The sequence below is a fragment of the Hoplias malabaricus genome, chromosome 1 (assembly GCF_029633855.1).
Source record: "Hoplias malabaricus isolate fHopMal1 chromosome 1, fHopMal1.hap1, whole genome shotgun sequence".
NCBI lineage: Eukaryota > Metazoa > Chordata > Actinopteri > Characiformes > Erythrinidae > Hoplias > Hoplias malabaricus.
In genome coordinates, this window is record NC_089800.1 from 76,339,766 (window position 1) to 76,360,459 (window position 20,694).

General features: G+C 40.0%; 1 protein-coding gene across 3 annotated transcripts; it reads left to right on the top strand.

Annotated features, from left to right (window-relative positions):
- The first annotated feature begins 1,445 nt into the window (after nucleotides 1–1,445).
- Nucleotides 1,446–19,447, top strand: LOC136699111 (zinc finger protein DPF3-like). 3 transcript variants are annotated; one of them, XR_010803608.1, is made up of 11 exons: nucleotides 1,446–1,502; nucleotides 9,322–9,482; nucleotides 9,655–9,762; nucleotides 10,079–10,179; nucleotides 10,550–10,645; nucleotides 10,841–10,904; nucleotides 11,064–11,105; nucleotides 14,273–14,416; nucleotides 14,537–14,647; nucleotides 15,072–15,927; nucleotides 16,765–19,447. XR_010803608.1 is itself a non-coding variant. In XM_066673578.1 (10 exons), the coding sequence occupies exons 1-10, from the start codon at nucleotides 1,471–1,473 to the stop codon at nucleotides 15,230–15,232; spliced, it is 1,020 nt and encodes a 339-aa protein (XP_066529675.1). In that variant the 5' UTR covers nucleotides 1,446–1,470; the 3' UTR covers nucleotides 15,233–15,931. The 3 variants fall into 3 exon arrangements, 1 of the variants encoding a protein (XP_066529675.1); XR_010803611.1 differs by lacking the exon at nucleotides 1,446–1,502 and adding an exon at nucleotides 1,955–2,039; XM_066673578.1 differs by lacking the exon at nucleotides 16,765–19,447 and having other exon boundaries at nucleotides 15,072–15,931.
- Nucleotides 19,448–20,694: the final 1,247 nt, after the last annotated feature.

The following is a 20,694-nucleotide window of genomic DNA, read 5'->3' on the forward strand; positions in this document are numbered from 1 at the left end:
AGCAAGCCTTGATTTCTGAGGAAACATGATAAGTTTACAATCAGACTTTTAGACACAGCCTGTTGTTCATTTGTGCTTATATTACAATTTCCAAAGAAATATTTCCTATTTTGGAATTGATGTTATTTAAAAATAAAATGCTCAATTTTACAAAAATGAAGAGAAATAAAAGATTAAATAGAGTTCACTGTGGTTCTAAACACTACACTGCAAAAAAAAAATTTCATGAAATTCTCTGAGGCACATTTTATGATAGTCATAAGGGTTTGAAGTTTAGGCAGAGCAGTACATTCTGTGGCCCATAAAGTTCCAGATAAATTGAAGACTTTGTCACATTTGTACTATTAACCTCTGACCCCTGCTTCCTGTCACCAGCAATGGAAAGAAAGTTGTACCTTTTTTAAAAATTGATATTTCTCACCAAATCAGTATGAATATACAAAATGCCCTATAGCAGCTAGACTTTAAAATGCAAACACAGACAACACAGACACACACACACACACATATTCACACCTACGGACACTTTTGAGTCGCCAATCCACCTACCAGCGTGTGTTTTTGGACTGTGGGAGGAAACCGGAGCACCCGGAGGAAACCCACACGGACACGGGGAGAACACACCAACTCCTCACAGACAGAATGGGAAATGAACCCACAACCTCCAGGTCCCTGGAGCTGTGTGACTGCGCCACAGTGCCCCCCCAAAGAAAATCAACTGTTTACAATTATTAACATTGTGTACAGTTGAAGATAAAGAGTTAATCGAGGCCATGGGTGAAATTTCTGCTTTCAATCTTTAATTGAGTGTTCCAATTAAAGGCACTCTCACAAACATAAGAAACGAATCCTATGAACATACAGGGTGGGCAGGTTCTCAAGCTTCAGATGAATGGCAGGGCGGTCAGTGAACACAGAGGCAGGGACTAACTAGATATTCATAGATCTGTGTGTCTTGAATAAAATGGAAGGTGTAAAAGATGCTTTTAAGGCATTAAGGTCTTCCTTTCGTTGAGAATAACTCATACATGTGTTATTTTAATGAGCACAGGTGGGTTTTAAAGGTTTAATCTATTACTTTAAAAGCTGGTTAAATGGAAATACGCACAAAAATCCAGTTTAATTAGGCCCCATTTAATGTATTAGGGGCTAGAATTCAGTTCACTTGCGTTAACTTTTAGTTTCCAGAAATAAAGCATTAAAAGCTGCTGTTGAGTAAAGTGCAGCACGCATTTATTCTGTTTCACTGCACAAAGAAAAGAAGGAGATTCCCTTTAAAAATGCCTCTCAGAAACAGTGCTTTGTGGCTGACAGTTCACTCCAAAGAACACACCCCTCTCACAAATACGGCTCCCGGATTGGTTTAAATTCCCCAACTGCGTTCTGATTGGCTGAGGTCTTTGCGCTCTCCCCCTCCCTTCCCAGAGCTGCGAGACTTTCAGCGCTGCTATTCCGTTACAGTGAGGCAAAATGGCGGCTGTCATTCAGAATCCACTGAACGCGTAAGTAATTAAGAAATTATTAACCGGAGCAGAGTATCTTCTGAGCTCGGCAAACCTCATCGGAGCCCGCGGGGAGAGAGCAAAGCAGCGCCGGCGCAAAATGGCAAAGGCTTGCCGTCGTTTGCTTTGTGCTCTTTGCAGGTTTTCTTAAATTGGGCTCGTTTGTCGCTTGTAGACGGAGGCCGGGTCTCAAATGGCTTCCATTCTCCCTGCCTAGTGCACTATGAAGGAAGGGGAATAAAAACTTCTTCACCGAAACAACGTGTCAAAGGGCGAATAGAAAGTCATATAAATGTAAGCTCATGATCCCCAAGACTCGCGGTCTTATGTTTAATGGACTGTCGAAGCCAGTTTCGTGGCCTACGTAGGGCACTTTGTAGGGAGCAGGGAGCCATTTGAGACTTAACCCGTGTATACTTGCTGTTTAGCTGCGTTTATTCAACGTTTTTACAGATAAATACTGCGCACTGGGAAAAAGGTGTGACGGCGTTGGTTTTGACGAATGACATTAGGAGAGTGCTTTTTCTAGGACTTAATGTAAGTATTGGCAACCTATGGTGATCCAGCCAATAACTGCTACTGTGTGGAACTTGCATTTACGTGTGTTTATTATCTAACGTCGTGCCGGAATTGCAGACATAAGTTTTTTCAGTATTCTCTTACTTCAACGTGAAGCCCGTAGGTGCCGAAGAGTCGCCCGGGTTATGTGTAATTTGTCCACGAGTAACGATAACGTACGGAGCCCTGCTGGTGACATCCTTTTAGAATAATAAATAACGGCGTGCAAATAAGTTAAAGTCTTAATATATGTAAATAACCTGTTCCCACGCCTTATAATGTCATTTCCACGCAGTATATATCTCGTTCGCACACACTGTCAAGTTGTTCCCACGCCTTTCTTTCTTTTGAAGGAATGTCATCAGCCCCCACCTTACGTGGTAGTTTCAAGTCTGTTGGTTATCTCCTTCACTCTGATTGTTGTCCGGGTCTCTGGTCAGGCCTTAGAAAGAGTAAACAGTATTTTTAATACTGACCTGGTGCTTTCTGAAGGACACACTGCCTCTTAACCAGACAGTATTAGAAACCGTTCTGCTTGACTTGTGGAAGAGTCTGTTGTGCTTTTGTCAGGTCTAATATGATCTTTGAAATTTTGTGATGCGATTAAAGGCACAGAGGCGCCAGGAATAAGCTTTAGGTTTGGACTGCTGGTTGTGGCTGTGGGAGCCAGCAGGATGGAGGACTAGGCAGGGGGTCCATCTGTTAATCACAGTTAACTGTAATACACATCCTAAATCACTTGCCAGACTGCCTCAAAAAAAAAACAAAAAAAAAAACGGTGCTTGTAATTGGAGATTTGACCAGTTTACCATGATTCCTCCCCAAATGACATATGTAGCCAGTTTCCACCTAAATAACTGCTAGTCTGTGTTTGAGACTAGTGGGGTGGCATTGCAGGTTTGCTCAGTTCCAGTGTTGCTGTGCCTGAATACAATGCCAGAGCCATAGAATAAGAACATAGTGTCAGGCGAAAGTCATGGTTTGTCCAACATTTACACCTAGTTCAGATTATGCCGATATGTGATGCACGTTTGTAAATGTTTCAGAGCTCTGAACCATCCTACTCAACTTGAAAACACCAGACAAATATAGCCAACATGCCCCAGCACCAGAAAAAAACACACATGTTTTACCTGTTTTGTATTTTTTGGTGTAACACTGTTAATTACCCTGTCCATCTCCACTACAGGGCAATATATTTGAGGCTCTGAGCTATTTCTGGAGCTTCTTTAGCTCAACAAACCAATAGTCACTGTCATGGTTCATGCTGAAGAGCCGATTATTCCTTGGTTTCAATTGGAAAAACCTTTTCTGGTTCAGGAACCAGTTTATGTTGGTGGAAGCCCAACAATTCCAAATTAGGTTCGCGAATGGGAAATAGAGCAGATCTATATTGAAGGAATAGGTTTTTTCTCCTGCCTTTTAGCCAGTGATTCTGAGTGGGTTACTGAAATAATAGTGGGTTCCTGGAATAAAATAGCATTAAACTATGTATATGTTGTACTCTGAAATAACAGACTGTTTAGCTCACTAAAGTGCTATTGCTCGAAATATCTTTTAATCTGACTTCTCACAAAAATAAACTTAGGCCTATGTATTTCCACATTTTTAAATGATGGGGTAACGTTGATGCTTTTGGTGCTTAGTTCTAGTTTAGACCCCCATATTACTTTTGGCAAAAATCATAATTTTGGTCAATTTTTATGTTTGATACAGGGTTTCATTACCTCCTGTGTTTATTTAACTTATTAAAAACTTGTCATTTTAACAGTGGTTCAGATGACAGAGAGTGAGTTGCACTTTTAGGGAGGGGCGAAAGCACATTACTCTAAAGGAAAGGTGTGTTCTGGGTGCAGCCCAATAATCGTTTTATCTCAATGATGTTGTTTTTGTAATGGTTTGGAAGTCAAAGTTTTGCCCAAAGTTGCCCTTCCAGCCCTCAATCCGCTGTGCTCAGGTAGTGAATAGGGTTTTCAAATGCATGTGTGTTTCATTTCATGAACATTTTCCTGTCACTTTCTAAAACTCAAGCCCTATTTTGCTGGAGTAGTACAATGCCAAGTGGAATTATTACATTAACAGGGCGATTGAGACTATTTATTCAGTGAGCCAGGATGGGAGAAAGTAATACTTTACCCAGAGGCATGCTCCAGAGGGAGTTTTTCATTCTGACTATTGTGTTACAAACAGCAATATAAATGAGTAAATATTTGCACTTCTCCATGGTATATTCAGTGTGTTTACACCATTTGCAAAGCAGTTTTGAGACAAAGAGAAAATGTTTGTTCTTTGAAGGCTTCAGAGGTTTGTAATGAGGGCCTGAATAATTTTTGTTTTGTTTTGTTTTTGTCCCCCCCTCCCCCCCCCTCTTCCTGTTCCTGTTGTGCAGGCTGCCTCTCGCATTTACATTTTCAAACTATCTTCATGTTAAGCAGTCATGATTTATCTCATGAATCCTAGACTTGAACATGCTTTCTATACATTTCTTAAAGGGTTCTGTGATTACTTTCTTGCCATCAAGGTGTATACCTAGTTTGGTGCCTGTAGCTCATGCCACATGCAGTCCATAATTCAGTGCGCCTTGTAAACTTGCAGAGGGCTGGAATGTAGCCTACATTCCCCCGGCACTCTGTATCTGGACGCAGTGGGAGCTGTGAAGTAGCAGTCACATGACCTCTGGAAGTGAACGTCTCTTGTAGTAAAAGATAAGGGGAAACTGGGTTATGAAAGATGTGCAGTTGGAAGTCTACAAGCGTTAAAATGTTGTAAGAGAAAACTACTCCTGAATACAAGGACTTAAACATTAATTCATATGTATCAGTGGATTTTAGATAAACTAATATGTTGATTAGTTTTCCTGTGCACTGAATATACTTATAAATAAAAAATGTTAGAGTTCTACTTCAAGTACTGTGTAGATTTGTAAATGATATTGCTCTAGAATGTGGATATTTCAGTCGTCATTATTCTTGGTATATTTGCTATTGGTAGCATATATTTGATACTGAAACGATAATAAACCATCTGCTGTAGTGTGCTAAACCATAAGTGCTGGTTAGCTGGCCAGCTATGCCCCTAAACAGTGTAGAGCTGTCTTATTTCACTTATTTTCAGACTTTTCTGTTCCTCCAGCACAAGTCACAGAAATGTGCTCCCTCAGAAACGGGTTTGTATCATCAACACTTGTGTCGGTGTTCACTGTCGGGCCTGACAGTGCACCCCCAACACATGGTAATGCCATATACCATGATAATATTTTGAGACAGTATGATGGTATAAAAATGTGGATATTGGCCATATTGCCACTGTGTTGGTTTCTTGGGTAACCTGTTCCTTAACTTGAGGCTGGCTCACATTACTGTAAACTATGTAATGCTCTAGTAATGCCCATCCAAAAATGAGAGAATAGGACAGACTTGGTGTATTCACTGCATTATGAAACAGGTTCATAATTCAGTATGTGTATAAAATGGTAGCCTATGTACTGTGTTAATATTTTAGAATGACCATAATTAGGAAAGGTGTTCTCCCCGTGTCCGTGTGGGTTTCCTCCGTGTGCTCCAGTTTCCTCCCACAGTCCAAAAACACACGTTGGTAGGTTGATTGGCGACTCAAAAGTGTCCGTAGGTGTGAGTGAGTTTGTGTTGCCCTGTGAAGGACTGGCGCCCCCTCCAAGGTGTATTCCCTACTTGCGCCCAATGATTCCAGGTATGCTCTGACCCTGAACTGGATAAGCGGTTACAGATGATGAATGAATGAATGAATGATAATTAGGAAAGAGTATCTGACCAATGTCTGATCTTAAGGTCAGTATTTGGAGCGAGTACCAATCCTGTATTCATTTAAGTACTTCACTTACAGAACTGTAAATAATCTGTTCAATTTCATGATGAACGGGACCATCCTTGTTTCAACAAGGAGAATCATTTGGCTTCAGAATATTCAAGATGTCAGAATCCGTTGTTTTTGCATCTTGCGCTGTGAGCCATCAGCCACCGCTTTGACCAGGTCAGCTTAACCACATTTTAACGGCAGGTACGAGTTGTAAGCAAGGCTTTCTAAGTGACAGTCAACAGGAGGTGAGGAGGGGGTGGAAGAGTAGGAGTGGAGAAGAAAGCCAAGTGCTAGCAAGCTGAAATGGCTCAGGCACTTGTGCCTTTAACTGTCACACATTTTAATGCTTATCTCCCTTTATACTGGCCCCAACATGAAAGGGCTTCAACAGTAGCCTTTAACTTTCACAGCTTTGTTTTCTGGTTTATCTTCTAGCCTCATCATAGAACGAACCTGGCTGACTGATCTTTTCTTGCACAACTTGCACCTCAGTGTATGTAGGATCTGACATGTATGCAGTCAGTAGGCACATCACAAAAAGGTTTATCACATATAAAACACACCCAGCTGTAAACCGTACATGTAGCGTAACTGCTGCTTAAGGAGAATCGTTCGCTATCTATTTTAGAATGAGTGACGGGTGGAGACTCAGATTGAAGCTAGTGACATTGTCTTAACACCCTGTTACACTGGGTTTGGTCATATCACAATCACTGGTTGCAGTGCTACTAAGTTTGCACTGAGGTCTGTATGAATGAGAGGTGAATGAAGAGCTATTAAGATTAAACTTTCTAATCTGACCGTTGTTTGCATCATTTTTCCAGCTTGGTTACACTTCTCGTGCACTTGCTTCTGAGTTCTTTGGTGTGTGATTTTTAGAGACGTTTTATGTGTTATCCCTCATCTTGCATTGCTGCAGCTAGGCTCACTTCCTGTTAAAACGCCAGAGTGCACCTGCATGGTCTCAAGAGATACAGCCTGAGTCTCAGCCCAGACTGAATTTAATGGTGGGAGAAGTGCCAGCATTGATACAGAAAGTGTCAGGTTCTCATGTCATTATGCAGTGCTTTCACAGCCTTTCTCAGTGCTTGCAACTTCTTGTTGACTTAGAATGTATTCTGACCCCTTTTCACATAATTGGACAGTGAATGTGGTTCTAGGAATAGTTAGAACCATGTTAGAGAATGGCTGTTCAATGAAATTATCTACAGGTTCTTTGCGTTTTTGTGGTTGGAAACGGATAATCAGAAAGTGTGTGTGTGTGTGTTTCCAAACATGCAAATTTATGTAACTCCAGCATGAAGAAAATGGACACTGACATGTGACGACAGACAGAGTTGACAAGAATGCTCTGCTAGTACAGGCTTCATCCAACCACCGGATCCATTCATTTGCCAGTCTCACTCATGTTGCCCGTCTATCACAGTGAACCTCTACTAGACTGCATATTAGCCTCTGTAATAAAGAACAACTTTAAGGCATTGAGAGCTCTTTCAGGCATTAATGTGACTGGCTTTTGAAAGAAGGGTCAGTGGAAAAGATTAATGGCTTGTGTCTGCCCTTCAGCTGGCCAAGTTTCTATTATTAAAGAGGTTTCCCATGGCTTGGACAGTTATTCTGGAGGGTGAAGGTGGGTAGTAAATAGTGTATTCTCCGGTTGAATCTCACAGGTTTTTCTTACAATGGGCCTAACCTTTTGTGCTTTATGTTGGGCACCAATTTGTTGGTTTAAACAGTAAACTAATTTCGCACATCTTTGTAAAAAGCTAAAACGAATGAAAGAAATTATTATTTTCAGTTAGAGAGGATAAGCTAAGCTTGTCATGTCCTTTGTTTGCCGTTCTCAGTGTAATCGGGAAGAAGGGGGTGTGTGTTTGTGCCAGAATGTGCACAGTACACACTGTATGTGGTGTTTTAGAAAAAACGAATGGGGAGAATCAAGGTGAGAAATACAAGGGGTTCTGGGGTGGGGGATGCAGGCCCCACTATGAACACTTTGGACCCCTTGAAAGCCACAACAACATACTTAAAACTGAAAAGAAACTTAAAGAACATGTTATAGTGTTACGGTATGTGTTAATCCTACTGAATTTTGCAGCAAAAAAAAGCCTAAAAATTCATTTAGGTTGTTTTGCCTGAATGGAGTAGGTATGCTTTTATTTTTTGGAACTAACCAGGCCAGGATGACGTCAAGTGTCATGACTTGACGGAGGCTTTGAGAGACATTTGTAACATCAACAGTCATAAACAACCAAAAGAATAAAAGTTTAATACCAGCATAATACCTAAAGGGATTGTCCATGATTGAGGGGAAAAGTTCTTTTCTCTGGTTTGTTTACATTCACAAGCTCTGCATCTTTTAAAGTGGAATGGAACATTTGAGGGGAAAATAACGACTGTTGTTTGTATGTGGTTAAAGATTATCTTGTCTTTTTATTCAGCGTTTGAATTACCACAGACAGTAGTGGGCAAAAAGGCTACACTGTTTCTGCCTCTTTAATTACTTCCTTAAGGCCTCTGTCCACACTTTTGGGTTTTTTTTTTTGTTTGTTTTTTTCTTCTTCCTTCTAAGCATTGCTTATGTTTTATACGTTTGCTCTTATGTGACACAGAGGGAAGGATTCATGCTTTTGTCTTTTTAGGATTTTATTTTATTTATGATATCACAGATTTCCTCAGTTGGATTTTTACTGGGCAGTTTCTGTGATATCAGATCTGTCACAGAACCAAAGATATGTTTATATTATTCACACCAGTAAAGTCACTCCCATGCAGCACATTCAGCCTCTAAACCTTGTTGGGACTGGACGAGTTTATCAATGGGCGGTTGTAAAGAAACGTGTTACACGTGTCCTCTTTGAAAACTCATGCATCTGGATATCATTTAAAGTCATGACATTAAACCCAAGCCTCCAAACCTTACTGCTGGTACCTTGCAGGCATTCAGGTTTCTTTGCTGGAATGCCCCTCAGCTCTCATCCTCTGCAGGGACCTCCAAACCTAGACTAGCTTCAGGGAGTTTTCATTCTCTGTAGTGCTATTCATTGCTCTACTACGAATGCTGCTTTGTCATATCAATACCACTGTCAATCATTTTACGATTTGTCCCACCTTCAGAGTTCAGAGCTGGCAACGGATAGGGATTTTTAGAGGTTTTAAATGCTATTGAACTTCATTAATGTATAAATATATAACAAATACAACATGGGTAAATGTTTAATACCTAGCTTATTTTTAAGATAAACAGCTATGTTTATTATATGGCACAGCAGCATTAATTAAGACCGTAATGTAGAGCTTTGTTTAATTACTTTCCATATGCAAATGCAGTTATACACACCAGATGAAACACAGTTTTCACAGACCGTCAATGGTTGAACATGTAAACCACAAAAGGCAAATCAGGATATGCCTTATCTCTCTTCAGGTTGGGTGACCAGTTCTACAGAGAGGCCATTGAGCACTGTCGCAGCTATAATGCTCGACTGTGTGCTGAGCGCAACGTCCGTTTGCCGTTCCTCGACTCACAGACCGGTGTTGCCCAGAACAACTGCTACATCTGGATGGAGCGCCACCATCGCGGGCCAGGTGGGAACCAACAGTTACAAATAATAGTTCCCTCCTTTTAGGTTATAAAAACCAGAAAGTCAATCTCTTTATTGATCATGCTGCTGTTTCTCATAGTCTACTGTTGGAGCTCAACTAATCCTGAATTATTTCACAGTTGACTCCTTGAGTTCTTCTGCGTTTGTTTGCTCAGGTTTGGCGGCCGGCCAGATGTACACATACCCAGCCCGCTGCTGGAGAAAGAAGAGGAGGTTGCACACTTCCATGGATTCAAGCCTTCACCTTTATGGTCTACATATAGGTAAGAGCTTGCCGTCATCACACTGGTTCTCTCCTGTGATTTCAGTGGTTTAGTTTTCAACGTGGTAAATCAAGCTATCTGTAACTGTTATGTTTTCTGTTTTAAGCTTAATTTCCAGCACTCTACAAAATGTCTAAACTTTTCATAATGGGGTTTTCACAATAATCTAATGTGGCTTGAAGGGGTGCGATTACTTGTAAATATGCACACCCAAATTTTGGCTTTTGCCACTGTCTGATTTTCAGATGAATGAGTGATGAGTGAGTTTTAGGTTAAGTGTGTTGTATTTTGTCTTTACTCATCTTGCTTTGGACAGGTAAAGAGGCTCTGCCTACACCGAGTACTACGCTGGAGGCTTTGCTGAGGGGGGATAGTCTGGACAAGAGGAGAGACGAGGAGAGCCTTCTGGAGATTCAGGTAGGGGAGCTGAACGTTATTTATTAAATATGGCATCTATGGCCGTTTCTTCAGTCAGTGACTGTGTGGCAGAAATGATTTAATCTAGAGGAAAAGTTTAATGGTTGTCCGCTGAAATGAAAACAAGAACTGAAATATAAAATATTTCCAATAATTGTATGTTGGTGTATAGATGGTTCCCCCTTCCCCATGACTTGTAAACGTTGCTGTACATTAGTAAATATCTATAAGATGATAGTGAATGTATAATACTTGGTTCTTGGAAATAAATCCCATAATGGCAGGGCAACAGGCCCCTGCCTTTGCTTCTCTTCTCATGCTTTCTGTCCTTTTTTTTTCACTCTCTCCCTCACTTCATTATCGATTACAGAGAGTTTTGGAGGCTGATGCCAATGAAGATGGTTACCATGACGACGAAGACTTTGAAGTGGACATACCAAAAAGGAAACATCGGGGCAAAGGCAGAGTAAGTGACTGACCACACTTGTGTTTGTCAGAAACACTCTCTCTCTCACACACACACACAAACTGCTGCTGTGAGTACAGTACATTTATGATATTATAGAATTGAGCTGATTGTTTCAAAGCATTACATTTCTGTACACTAAAAATTGCTTCATATTGATTTAATTAGTTTTGCATGACCCTTCTGTGTTTGCAGGGTCGAGGTTCAGGACGCCGGAAGGCAGACTTTGATGACCAGGATAAGCCATACGTCTATGAAAGTAAGTTACATCTAAAACAGTTTAATGCATTTCCCTGCTGGCCATCAGGCATCTAATGTTAAGGTTGAGGTTAATGTAAGCACCAGTGTTAAGAGTCTGATTGCTTCTCTCAGTTCAATATTGATTCTTGATTTGTGAGGTTTTTTTTCTATGTTTCAGGCAGATACAAACAAAAGCATAACTCAAAAGCTGGAGCCGCAGGTTTGTGGTTCTTTTTTCTGCAAAGTTGAACTCAAAGTTGAATTTTTTTTGTTTTTTTTTTTTTTTGTTTTTTTTTTAAACAACACATGTTAACTGGCTGTGGCAAATCTTCAATCAAAAATGCAATAAGATTTTTGCGCAATGATGAAAATTCTGGGTTTTTTTTTCATGCACATTTCCCTGATTACAACAGTGTCTTCTGGAGTAGGGCATAAAGTAACAAATAAAGCTATATAAAACCAGGGGAAGGGGCAAATACTCCATGGCTCCTAAACAGAGAATGCACTCTTCTTTGGTTGTCACTTTTATTTAGCCAATCAGCAGCTGTGCATCATTTAGTGCTGCAGCAAATGGAGTCACAGTCCCACCTACAGGGGTTTGTTTTGCGGCAGTGCTGTCAGAAACGGGTGAGTGCTTAAAAAAACAAAAACGTTATAACATCTTAAAGAAACTACATTTTATTTCTCTCTCAACACATCTGCAATGACAAAAAATGGATTGACTTTTAGAATCAAACTACATTAGATAATTTCATATATTATTAAACATAATATTAAGAATTAATTTATATCATTTTTTTATATCAGTCACGCAGATGCACAGAGCTGATCTTAATAACTATAATGTACTTGAACTGTGCACTGTGTAACAGTACTATCTAGGGAAATATAAGTATCGGATGGGAATTGGTTATCGGCAGACACTCAATATTAAAAGACTCGGATCAGGGGCAAAAGAGATTTGATCAGGAGCTCACTAATAATATGCGTGGAAGGTAAAGAGATGACAGCTCTCTGAATATGTGGGAGACTTTGTTGATGATTTCTAGCGTAGATGTGTTCCTGTTGAAACTGAAGTGAATAAGTTTATTCTCAACTTCCAACTGGAAGTCCAACACCAGCGTAAATGAGAGAGTTCCAGTGTCAGTATGGGTGGAATTTTCCACATTAGACCGAGGACAAATGATGTATGAGCCAGTCCGAGGGTGAACAGTCAGCATCAGGACCAATGGGAGATTCAGTATAAGGAGGAGAGATAGGAGACTTTTTAAAACAACAACACATCAGAATGAAAATGAAGTTTTATTCAATCGTTCATGCTTTGCTTCCTTAATAGTCTGTACAAAGGACATGTCAGGTCCATCAAGATTAGCACAGTGCTCTACATATTCTTCAGCAGTGTGTCCAAGTATTAACAATGGTAAGTTAGATCACAGTTACAGAAATGTAATGAGGTTGCATCAATACCACCACCAATCAAAAACTCAGCATAAAAAAATTGAGGATGCTATTTGGATAGTTATATGGCTACCATTCCAGTTTGCAAACTTAATCTGGGACTGGTTCTTCAGCGCTAACCATGATGAAACGTGGGTGTGTTGAGCTACCAAAGATCCAGAATGTGCACATTGGCACAGTGGAGCTGAAAGGGGTCTTGCGGTGTTATAATTTCCTTGATGTCATGCATGTCCTCCTGTTTTCTGTGGACAGCACGGCTTGAGGTGCTGAATTGAGCAACCCCACAACGTCCCCTCTGATGACATATCCTTGGTGCCCAGCAAAACAGGTGGAATCACGTGGGGTTTGGCTGGAGAGTACCAGTTTTCCAAGAATCGTCAAAGGAAAATGTTCTGGAAACTGAGTTCTTTTGTTAGAAAAGGGGTACTTGTGTACCATCTTGAGCCATATTCTCTACACTGTCACTCCATAAACCTTCCACATGATGACTCATCAGATCTTCCACAATTTCTTGCCTGAGGGATTCTGCAGACTGATAAATTCCTACTGAGGCCAGTTGGTCAGACATGACAGCAAACTGACAACTACCTTCTGGTGTAGGGTCTAGTGAAATCTGTAGCTCAAAGGATTCAAATAATCCAAAAATTGTCTTTGTATTTTTTTGTGCCAGATAGTACAGTGTGACCTTTTGCAAGTATTTGACCTGTGCCCTTTACTTGGACTAAGTCTTTATCCCTAAATTTTTAAACAGAAAGTGAGTTACTCATTTTTGTGGCCTTTTGTGCTCTTTTTCTCAGTCTTCTTTCTCTTCGTTATGCCTGAATGTGGCTTGGAGATGTCTAACATTGATTTTTCCCATGTCTAACAGGTCAAATTGATGGTGTTGACATTTGGCTTTGCTGGGTTTTGGAGTTTGCATGTTTCCAATTTTAGCCTTGTGCTGTTTGGTTGTGCTATCCAGTATTTTCTGGACATTGTCCCGTTTAGGGAGCGATAGGGTCAGTACAGTCAGTTGCCTTGCACCTACAGCCATTTGTCTCATCAAGACCCCTTTTCTCAATTGTTTTCAGTGCTGATGTCTTAACATTCTTAAATAACTTTTCCTGCATGTTATTGGCTGGCCAGGTGCCTATGTTTTCACAGTCGAACGAGAGCAGAACATTGGGTTTTTGATCCTTCATCTACAGGAACATGGCACTGTCTTCTCAGGGCTTTACAATGATGTCATATGTCTTACCAGCCAGAGCCCAGGGTCCTTGACTGGTACATGCCCAAAAGGCTCAAAGAAGCTGATTTAAAGGATACATTTGTGTAGTTTTGTCTGCAAACTAGTGGTGTCCATAGAATAAATGTTTGATGTGTGTGTGTGTGTGTGTGTGTGTGTGTGTGTGTGTGTGTGTGTGTGTGTGTGTGTGTGTGTGTGTGTGTGTGTGTGTGTGTGTGTGTGTGTGTGTGTGTGTGTGTGTGTGTGTGTGTGTGTGTGTGTGTGTGTGTGTGTGTGTGTGTGTGTGTGTGTGTGTGTGTGTGTGTGTGTGTGTGTGTGTGTGTGTGTGTGTGTGTGTGTGATATATTTTTTACATAATATATAAACACAACACGTTATTCTTAATAATATTTAGACTAAATTATAGCTTACTACATTATGTGCAAAAATCTTATTACATTGGTTGAAGATTTTATTACATTATAAGAAATTAATTAAGTTATGGACTTTCCTCACATTTGCATAATTACGTTATGTGCAGTTATTAAATTATGGATTGCTACAGATTGCTTTCCTCTGCCTACTCTTTCCTAGCCTGTCTCTTTTACTCTTTAAGCCAACACTTGGCTTAAAAAAAATAATAATGACTGTGAAAATGGCCCATACATCATTCAGGAGATTTTGTTATTGTGAACTCCAGCTGATTTCCTTCTGTTGTATTATAGTATGTGGGAAGCGCTACAGGAATCGCACTGGCTTAAGCTACCATTATGGTCACACCCATATTGCTGAAAAGGAGGAGCCCCAGGCCAGAGACTCTGAGCCCTCACAGTCTCCGCCCATCAACCACCGTCCTCATAGTCGTAAATGTAAGCTCCAAAAATGACCCCTTTTATTACTGTTAAATAATATTTTTTTGCTGTGTGTGTATATGTGTGTGTGTATGTATGTTTATGTTGCCTTCTGATTCTGACATTCCACTCTCACAGATCAAAAGAGGCTAGATGTAGATCATGCACGCAACAACTTCTGTGAGGTCTGTCATGCAGATCCTGGCTCCAAACTGAAAGAGGGCAAGTGCCTCAAGTGTGGTTCCTCAGGTAAAAGTGCTTTTCGACAACCCAGCTTCTTAAATTTGAAATTGCAGAACAACAAAGTCCTGTAGGGTCAGTGGAACTGAAAGAATGGACAGTGAGTGTAGAAGCAAGGAGGTGGCCATATTGTTACAGTTGGTTGGTGTATATCTAAATGCAGGAAATATAAGGTTAGTAACACTTATTCAACTGGTCTAAAATATGGAATGTTAGTAGTTCTTACAGCTTTACAGAAGTAGTGACAGGTGCAGTTCTCTGTTTTCAGTTTCACCAAATGTCTGTTTTTCAGTTTCTACATTCACTGTTTTGAATACAAGTCACTACTTAGTAGATCTCAGAGTAATACAGAGACTCTTCATCATTGCTGAATTGTAAATAAGAGTTACAGTATCATTAATAGCACATAACATTGTTGAATGTGTTTTGCTAGGTGGATATGATGGCGAGAAGGATGAGAAGAGTTTTGCTGGAGCCGAGGAGTTGTTTGGTACAACTTCGGAAAGTGACACTTCCACGTTTCATGGCTTTGAGGAAGATGAGTTGGAAGAGGCTTTGTCCAACGGCAATGAAGCCTTCCCAAAGTGCAGATAGAAAATAACTTGCGGGTCTTTTTAAACTCTTAACTAACAAACAGTGCATCCCTAACCCCTACAAAAATTCTGCTGCTTCTTTTTACTTTTTTCATGTTTTTGTTTGTGTTTCTTTTTTTTTTTTCCTTTTATTGAAAGCACAAGTTATTATATCAAAAAGAAGAGATATGAAAGTGTTATCTTTCTTGGACAGCTTACACCATTTAATAAGTTATGGATCTGTTTTATTATTATTATTGTTATTATTATTTAAGCATTGAGAGCATATTAGAACAGACAGTTTTTTTTCTTAAATTCTTAGTTTTAATTATTTTCCCTTGAGGGGAAATGATCGTATATTACAAACGCTGGAACGGACAGATGTGATTTTTGAATTTATTTCTGGAAAATGAACTCCACTTAAAATGAAACAATACAAAAAAGAAAGCTGACCTTGATTATGGCAAGAAGTAAAATTCTATGAAGACAAGGAGTCTACTAAAAAATGGTAGTCTGTGACTGGAATTGCCACGGAATGCAAGCAAGAACTCTTAAATAAGTCGACTCGGTGCTTTGTGGATTATGACGGCGCCAAATTGGAGCTGGAAAAAAGTTTATGGAGAGGAATATCAGATGTACTGTCTGTCGTCCTGCTCAGATGAAGTTGTCAAGCTGCTGTAAATCAACAGTAGGAGTGGTGATGCCCGAGGTATGAAGGTAAGAGTTACTGTCCATGTTATGTCTTACTTTATATTTGCCTTGGCTTCTTCGCCTTTTGCTTGTTTTGCCAGTGTGTAACGATTTGAGTTAATGTATTAATAAAACATGCAGGATTTTTTACACCAAGAGTGGGACAACTCTTGACAAGGACAAGGACAACTTGCAGTCAGATCCAGAATTTTTGGGCATAAATTTGCCAGCTTTCGGGGTTTTCTTTATTTGTAAAACAGTCTTGAAACAGCCCCCCCCCGGTCACATTGCAATAACACGTTTATATAATTTTACTGTCACAGATGTCCCAGGACAGGACCGGGCTTAATACTGGAAGGTCGCCAGTTCGATCCCCAGAACTGGTGGGAACATCCATGGCTGAAATGCCCTTGAGCAAAGCACTGAACCCCCAAATTCTCCCCGGGCACCGGGGTTGGCTGCCCACTGCTCTGGATGTGTGTTCACAGCCCCTAGTGCACTAGTGTATGTTTGTGTGTTCATTGCCACAGATGGGTTACATGCAGAAGACACATTTCGTTGTACGTTGTACAATGACAAGTAATTGCACACATTAAAAACACCACAGCAGATTTCCACCCCTACACGTCTAAATAGCCCTGTTCAGAATGACTGGCTTCAGCACCTCTTCCTATTTTAATGAGAGCAAGCCACAGCTGAGTTCAGCCCAGGAGTGAGGAGCAGAAGCTCTGGATTTTAGTTATTTGTTTTGCTTTGTTCCCTCCTTCCCATAATCAATCAGTCCTTTATTTGCAGGGTCTCATTCTGAAGATGTTTCATGGTATGGATATTTCTAATGGTGCTTTAATGATTTTCTCTCCACAGCAGAGAGGTAGCTGTCAAGAAGCGAGAGGAGAGTGGTGCTACTACTGGCAACTAGAAGGTGCTTCAAAATCAGAATTCACCTCTCCAGTCTTCTGAATGTCAGACCCAGTGAAGCTGAGTAACCCCTAATTCAGCCGAATGAACAGCAGACTCTGTTTCAGACTCTTGGACAAGTATTGATCCCCACCCACCCACTTCAGACTGCTGCTGCTCCCCTGCTGGTGGTCTCTGGCGTGGATCTGAGACTGTGATTAAGTGATTAGAGCCATATGGAAGCTTTCCATTCCTGTCCTAGAGAAGTGTCTCACAATTCTAGGAGAAATACTCGTCATAGCTTTATGGTATCGGCCACTGTTGCTAGGGTTGAACCATCATTTTTAAGGGTAAAACAAAGACTGTAGAAAAAACGAATTGAAACCGAATATAAAGACGCTGTTTGATGTCAGTGATACAGAAACATGGAATGTGGTCCACTGTGTGATACGTTCACACATTTGAGGAAAACTAATCTGCTGCTGCTGCTATTGCTACTAGAACTGAATATACGAAGCCCTCCAAGCTAACGTAAGTGAAAGCGCAAATGGATCCAGTCAGTAGGCTAGCTGTTACAAATGTGACCACACCGATTACAATTTTTGCTCTCCGTTTTGGTTGGTTGGATGTTGTGGTGCTATAGAGGTGTTCTCTTGTCCCTGATTTCATGGCTGGTGTCCCTCTCCAGTCACTGCCCAATGTTAAGCAGGTTTTTTTTGTGGTGATATTTCACATCGTGCCAGGAAGATCAGTGGAACATAGCGCTGTCCAACGACAGAGGTTTTTCTGCAAATGTGTGAACTGAAAAGATAATCTTTATTCCCATGGCCCTACTGCACTAAATTAAGTTTGTAATATGTTCTAATGATCTAAATGCACACAGTGGATAGCGTAGCACTCACTGTGTTAAACCCAGTCTCTCAGGGGAAGCCGATCCTGACAGCCATATCTGAAAACTCACACCACTCTAAAATCTTCCAGATAGCATAGATCCTCTGCCAGTGAAAGCTTTGATACTTGCATTCAGAAACTGTTTTGTTTCTACTGATTTTTTTTTTTTCACTTCCAGTTTCTTGATGTAAATTTTTCTCTTCAGGCTTTTTCTAATACCCCTCCGTATTTGAACCCCAGTGTCTACTCAGGCTTTTTCTTTTTTTTTTCCCTCTTCCTCTCATGCCGTTAATGAAAAGTCAGAGCAGGTTCAGCCAGTCCTTGTGCATTTGGATCAGAATGAGTAAAATAAAGGTAACTGCACTCTGGTAAGGTTCAGCATTGCAGCAGAATGTGCAGTTTTGTGTTCATTGGTGGCTCATTCAACGTTGGACGTTTCATCCAAACGTCTTCAAAAGACAAATTCAACAAATTCAGAGCACAATGTGTCATTCTTATAATAACAGTAGTTATTTTTTTGATAAATTAGAATGTTAAAATAGCCGTGATTGTAGGGGTCATGCCTCTGCCACTGCTCAATCATTGTCACCAAATTTATAGGCATTTTCAGGTCACCGTCTTTTACAACATCAAGCAAGAACTTTTCACGTTTCCTTTTAACTTGAGATCTTAAATTGCAGAGCTGCTCTAACAAGCAACGTATTTACAGCAGAAGTGACTGTATGATGACCCAGGGCTAGAGCTGAAGTCTAAGGATAATCCTGTGCTGTTCCTTTTGTATCGCTACACCCACTGCTGTGACAGATTGATTCAAATCATAAACGCACGTCCGAGACACTGGCTGGAAGGAAAAAGAGGCTGAACATCAAGACCAAAAAAACTAAGTGCCATAATTTATTTGTCACTTTTCTAAAATGTGAACTCTGCTCTCACTCTGAGTGTCTGGCCTGATGGAATACAGCTGATGTGAAGTCAAGATTGCAGTAGTACATGCAGTAAGAGCTGGAAAGTTTAAAGCTGTGATAAACATTGTGTTGCCTTTTTGTTCGTTAACACAACAGATGTGTTGGCTTCATCTGCTGTATGTGTAGTAAGCTTACAATACCCTGCAATGTTATCGACCTGTCTTCAACACCTGCAAATATATTGAAGATTACTAGTTAATACGAAGGTACTTAATGAATGACACAATGGGTACTGTATATGACTGCATCCAACGTGAAAGAGGATTGGCAAGCAAGGACACAACCATGCACACACAATAACTAACTTTCCCAAAAATCCCCTCAGGGACCATATCCACACATAAACTAAAGCAAATGGACATTCATGATGACCTCCCGGAATAAGAAATATGCTTCTTGTCAGTCTCACTTCTTCACTGGAATCTGTGGAAGCTCATCATGGATTCGACTGACTGTTAGAGAATGGTATGCATTTGCTGATGAGTTCTTCCAGGTCAATGGATCTTGTGCACTTTTCGAACAACTATTGCTCCTCCTGAGGGGTTGTGATCGTGAAGATGAACTTGAACTGATCGTGTCTACTAATACTTTTGAATTAGCCTCTATACCTCAGAAAAGTTCATGACAGCAATAGGCCCATGTTTTTGTGCATTCCTGGGGTTGGAACAAGAGCCAATATGAGGTGAAGGAGTTACCTGATTCTTTTGTCTTCATCTGTAAATATTGTAATCCAAATGAAGTCTTTGTTAGTGGTTATTTTTATTGTGGATAAAGGAATTAAAGAATGAGACAAGTGAGCGTTTGCCTTGTGTGGATGTAATCCTCTGTTTCTCTGACTCCTTGTGGAAACACGTTTTTTGGCACTCAAAAACATTTAATGTATTTGACGAAAATAAATATCAGGATGATTAAAGCAATGCTTTGGATAAAAACAACAGCAATAGCTATGCTGAGCTTAGGGTCTACGCTAATATAGTTTAAATAATGCTAAGGAAGTGCCTTAAATGAAGGCTGCCATGAATGTCTGAACATGAAGCTATTAAGCAAAGTGTTGGCACTTCAGCACAATGTATTAGCTCTTATTTGTTAAGAGAGAGGAAATGTGTGTCCAGATCAAAACCTGGATTGGAAAAGCAATGTTTTTATGTTAGCATGAACACTTCGATGCTAGTGGGAACCGTCTAGCATAGCTTTTACTGCACAGTGGACTTACACAATAAAACACTACTGAATTTTATTACATAACTTTTATATATTTGTGCTTAAAACTGAACATTTCCATAGTTAAATTTAGTGCTATAGTAATTTAAATGCTGAGGTAATATGTTATTAATCATATTGTTATAAATGTAAAACTGGATATTTTCAATACACACAGAGGAACCAATTAATATTTTGATGACTGCAAAACACCCCAAAAAAAGAGTTTGGTCAGAGGAAAAATGAGTGAAAATTTATAAAATGACATTGACACTTTCCAATATATATATATATATATATATATATAAACAATAATAATTTATAATAGGAACCTTCACCAGTGGCTCTGTCTTTGCAGGTAAAGAAGGACTGTCCTTCTTTATGAGAAACCATAATGCAGTTGCCATAAAATTAGCCACTCGAGCTAAGGGCAACTTCAGAAAATCCTTGTCCACTGTTGCATCAAGAAAGGCAATGTGAAATTTTATTTATTTATTATTTCTTTTAAATTTCATAGGCAATATATAACATGATTCTAAGGGGCGTGACTGACAGGGGCCTTGGTGGTACCAATAATGTTTAATTCCCCCTTAAAACATACCCACGTCATGTAGCTCAGAGTTTCACAATGCAGAAGTTTCAAACAAGCGGAGTACTGAAATATCTGTACTTTCATTTACAGGTAAAGCTCCTGTTGTTGTATTTAAATATATTTCCTCTAGAGTAAACATCCTGCGTATGTATGTTTTTGCAGGTAGCTCCTCCACTATTTTATACATGTTTACTTATTGATGGAACTACTTCTGTGTCTACATGCTTTATAAGGGTTTGTCTTCTGAAA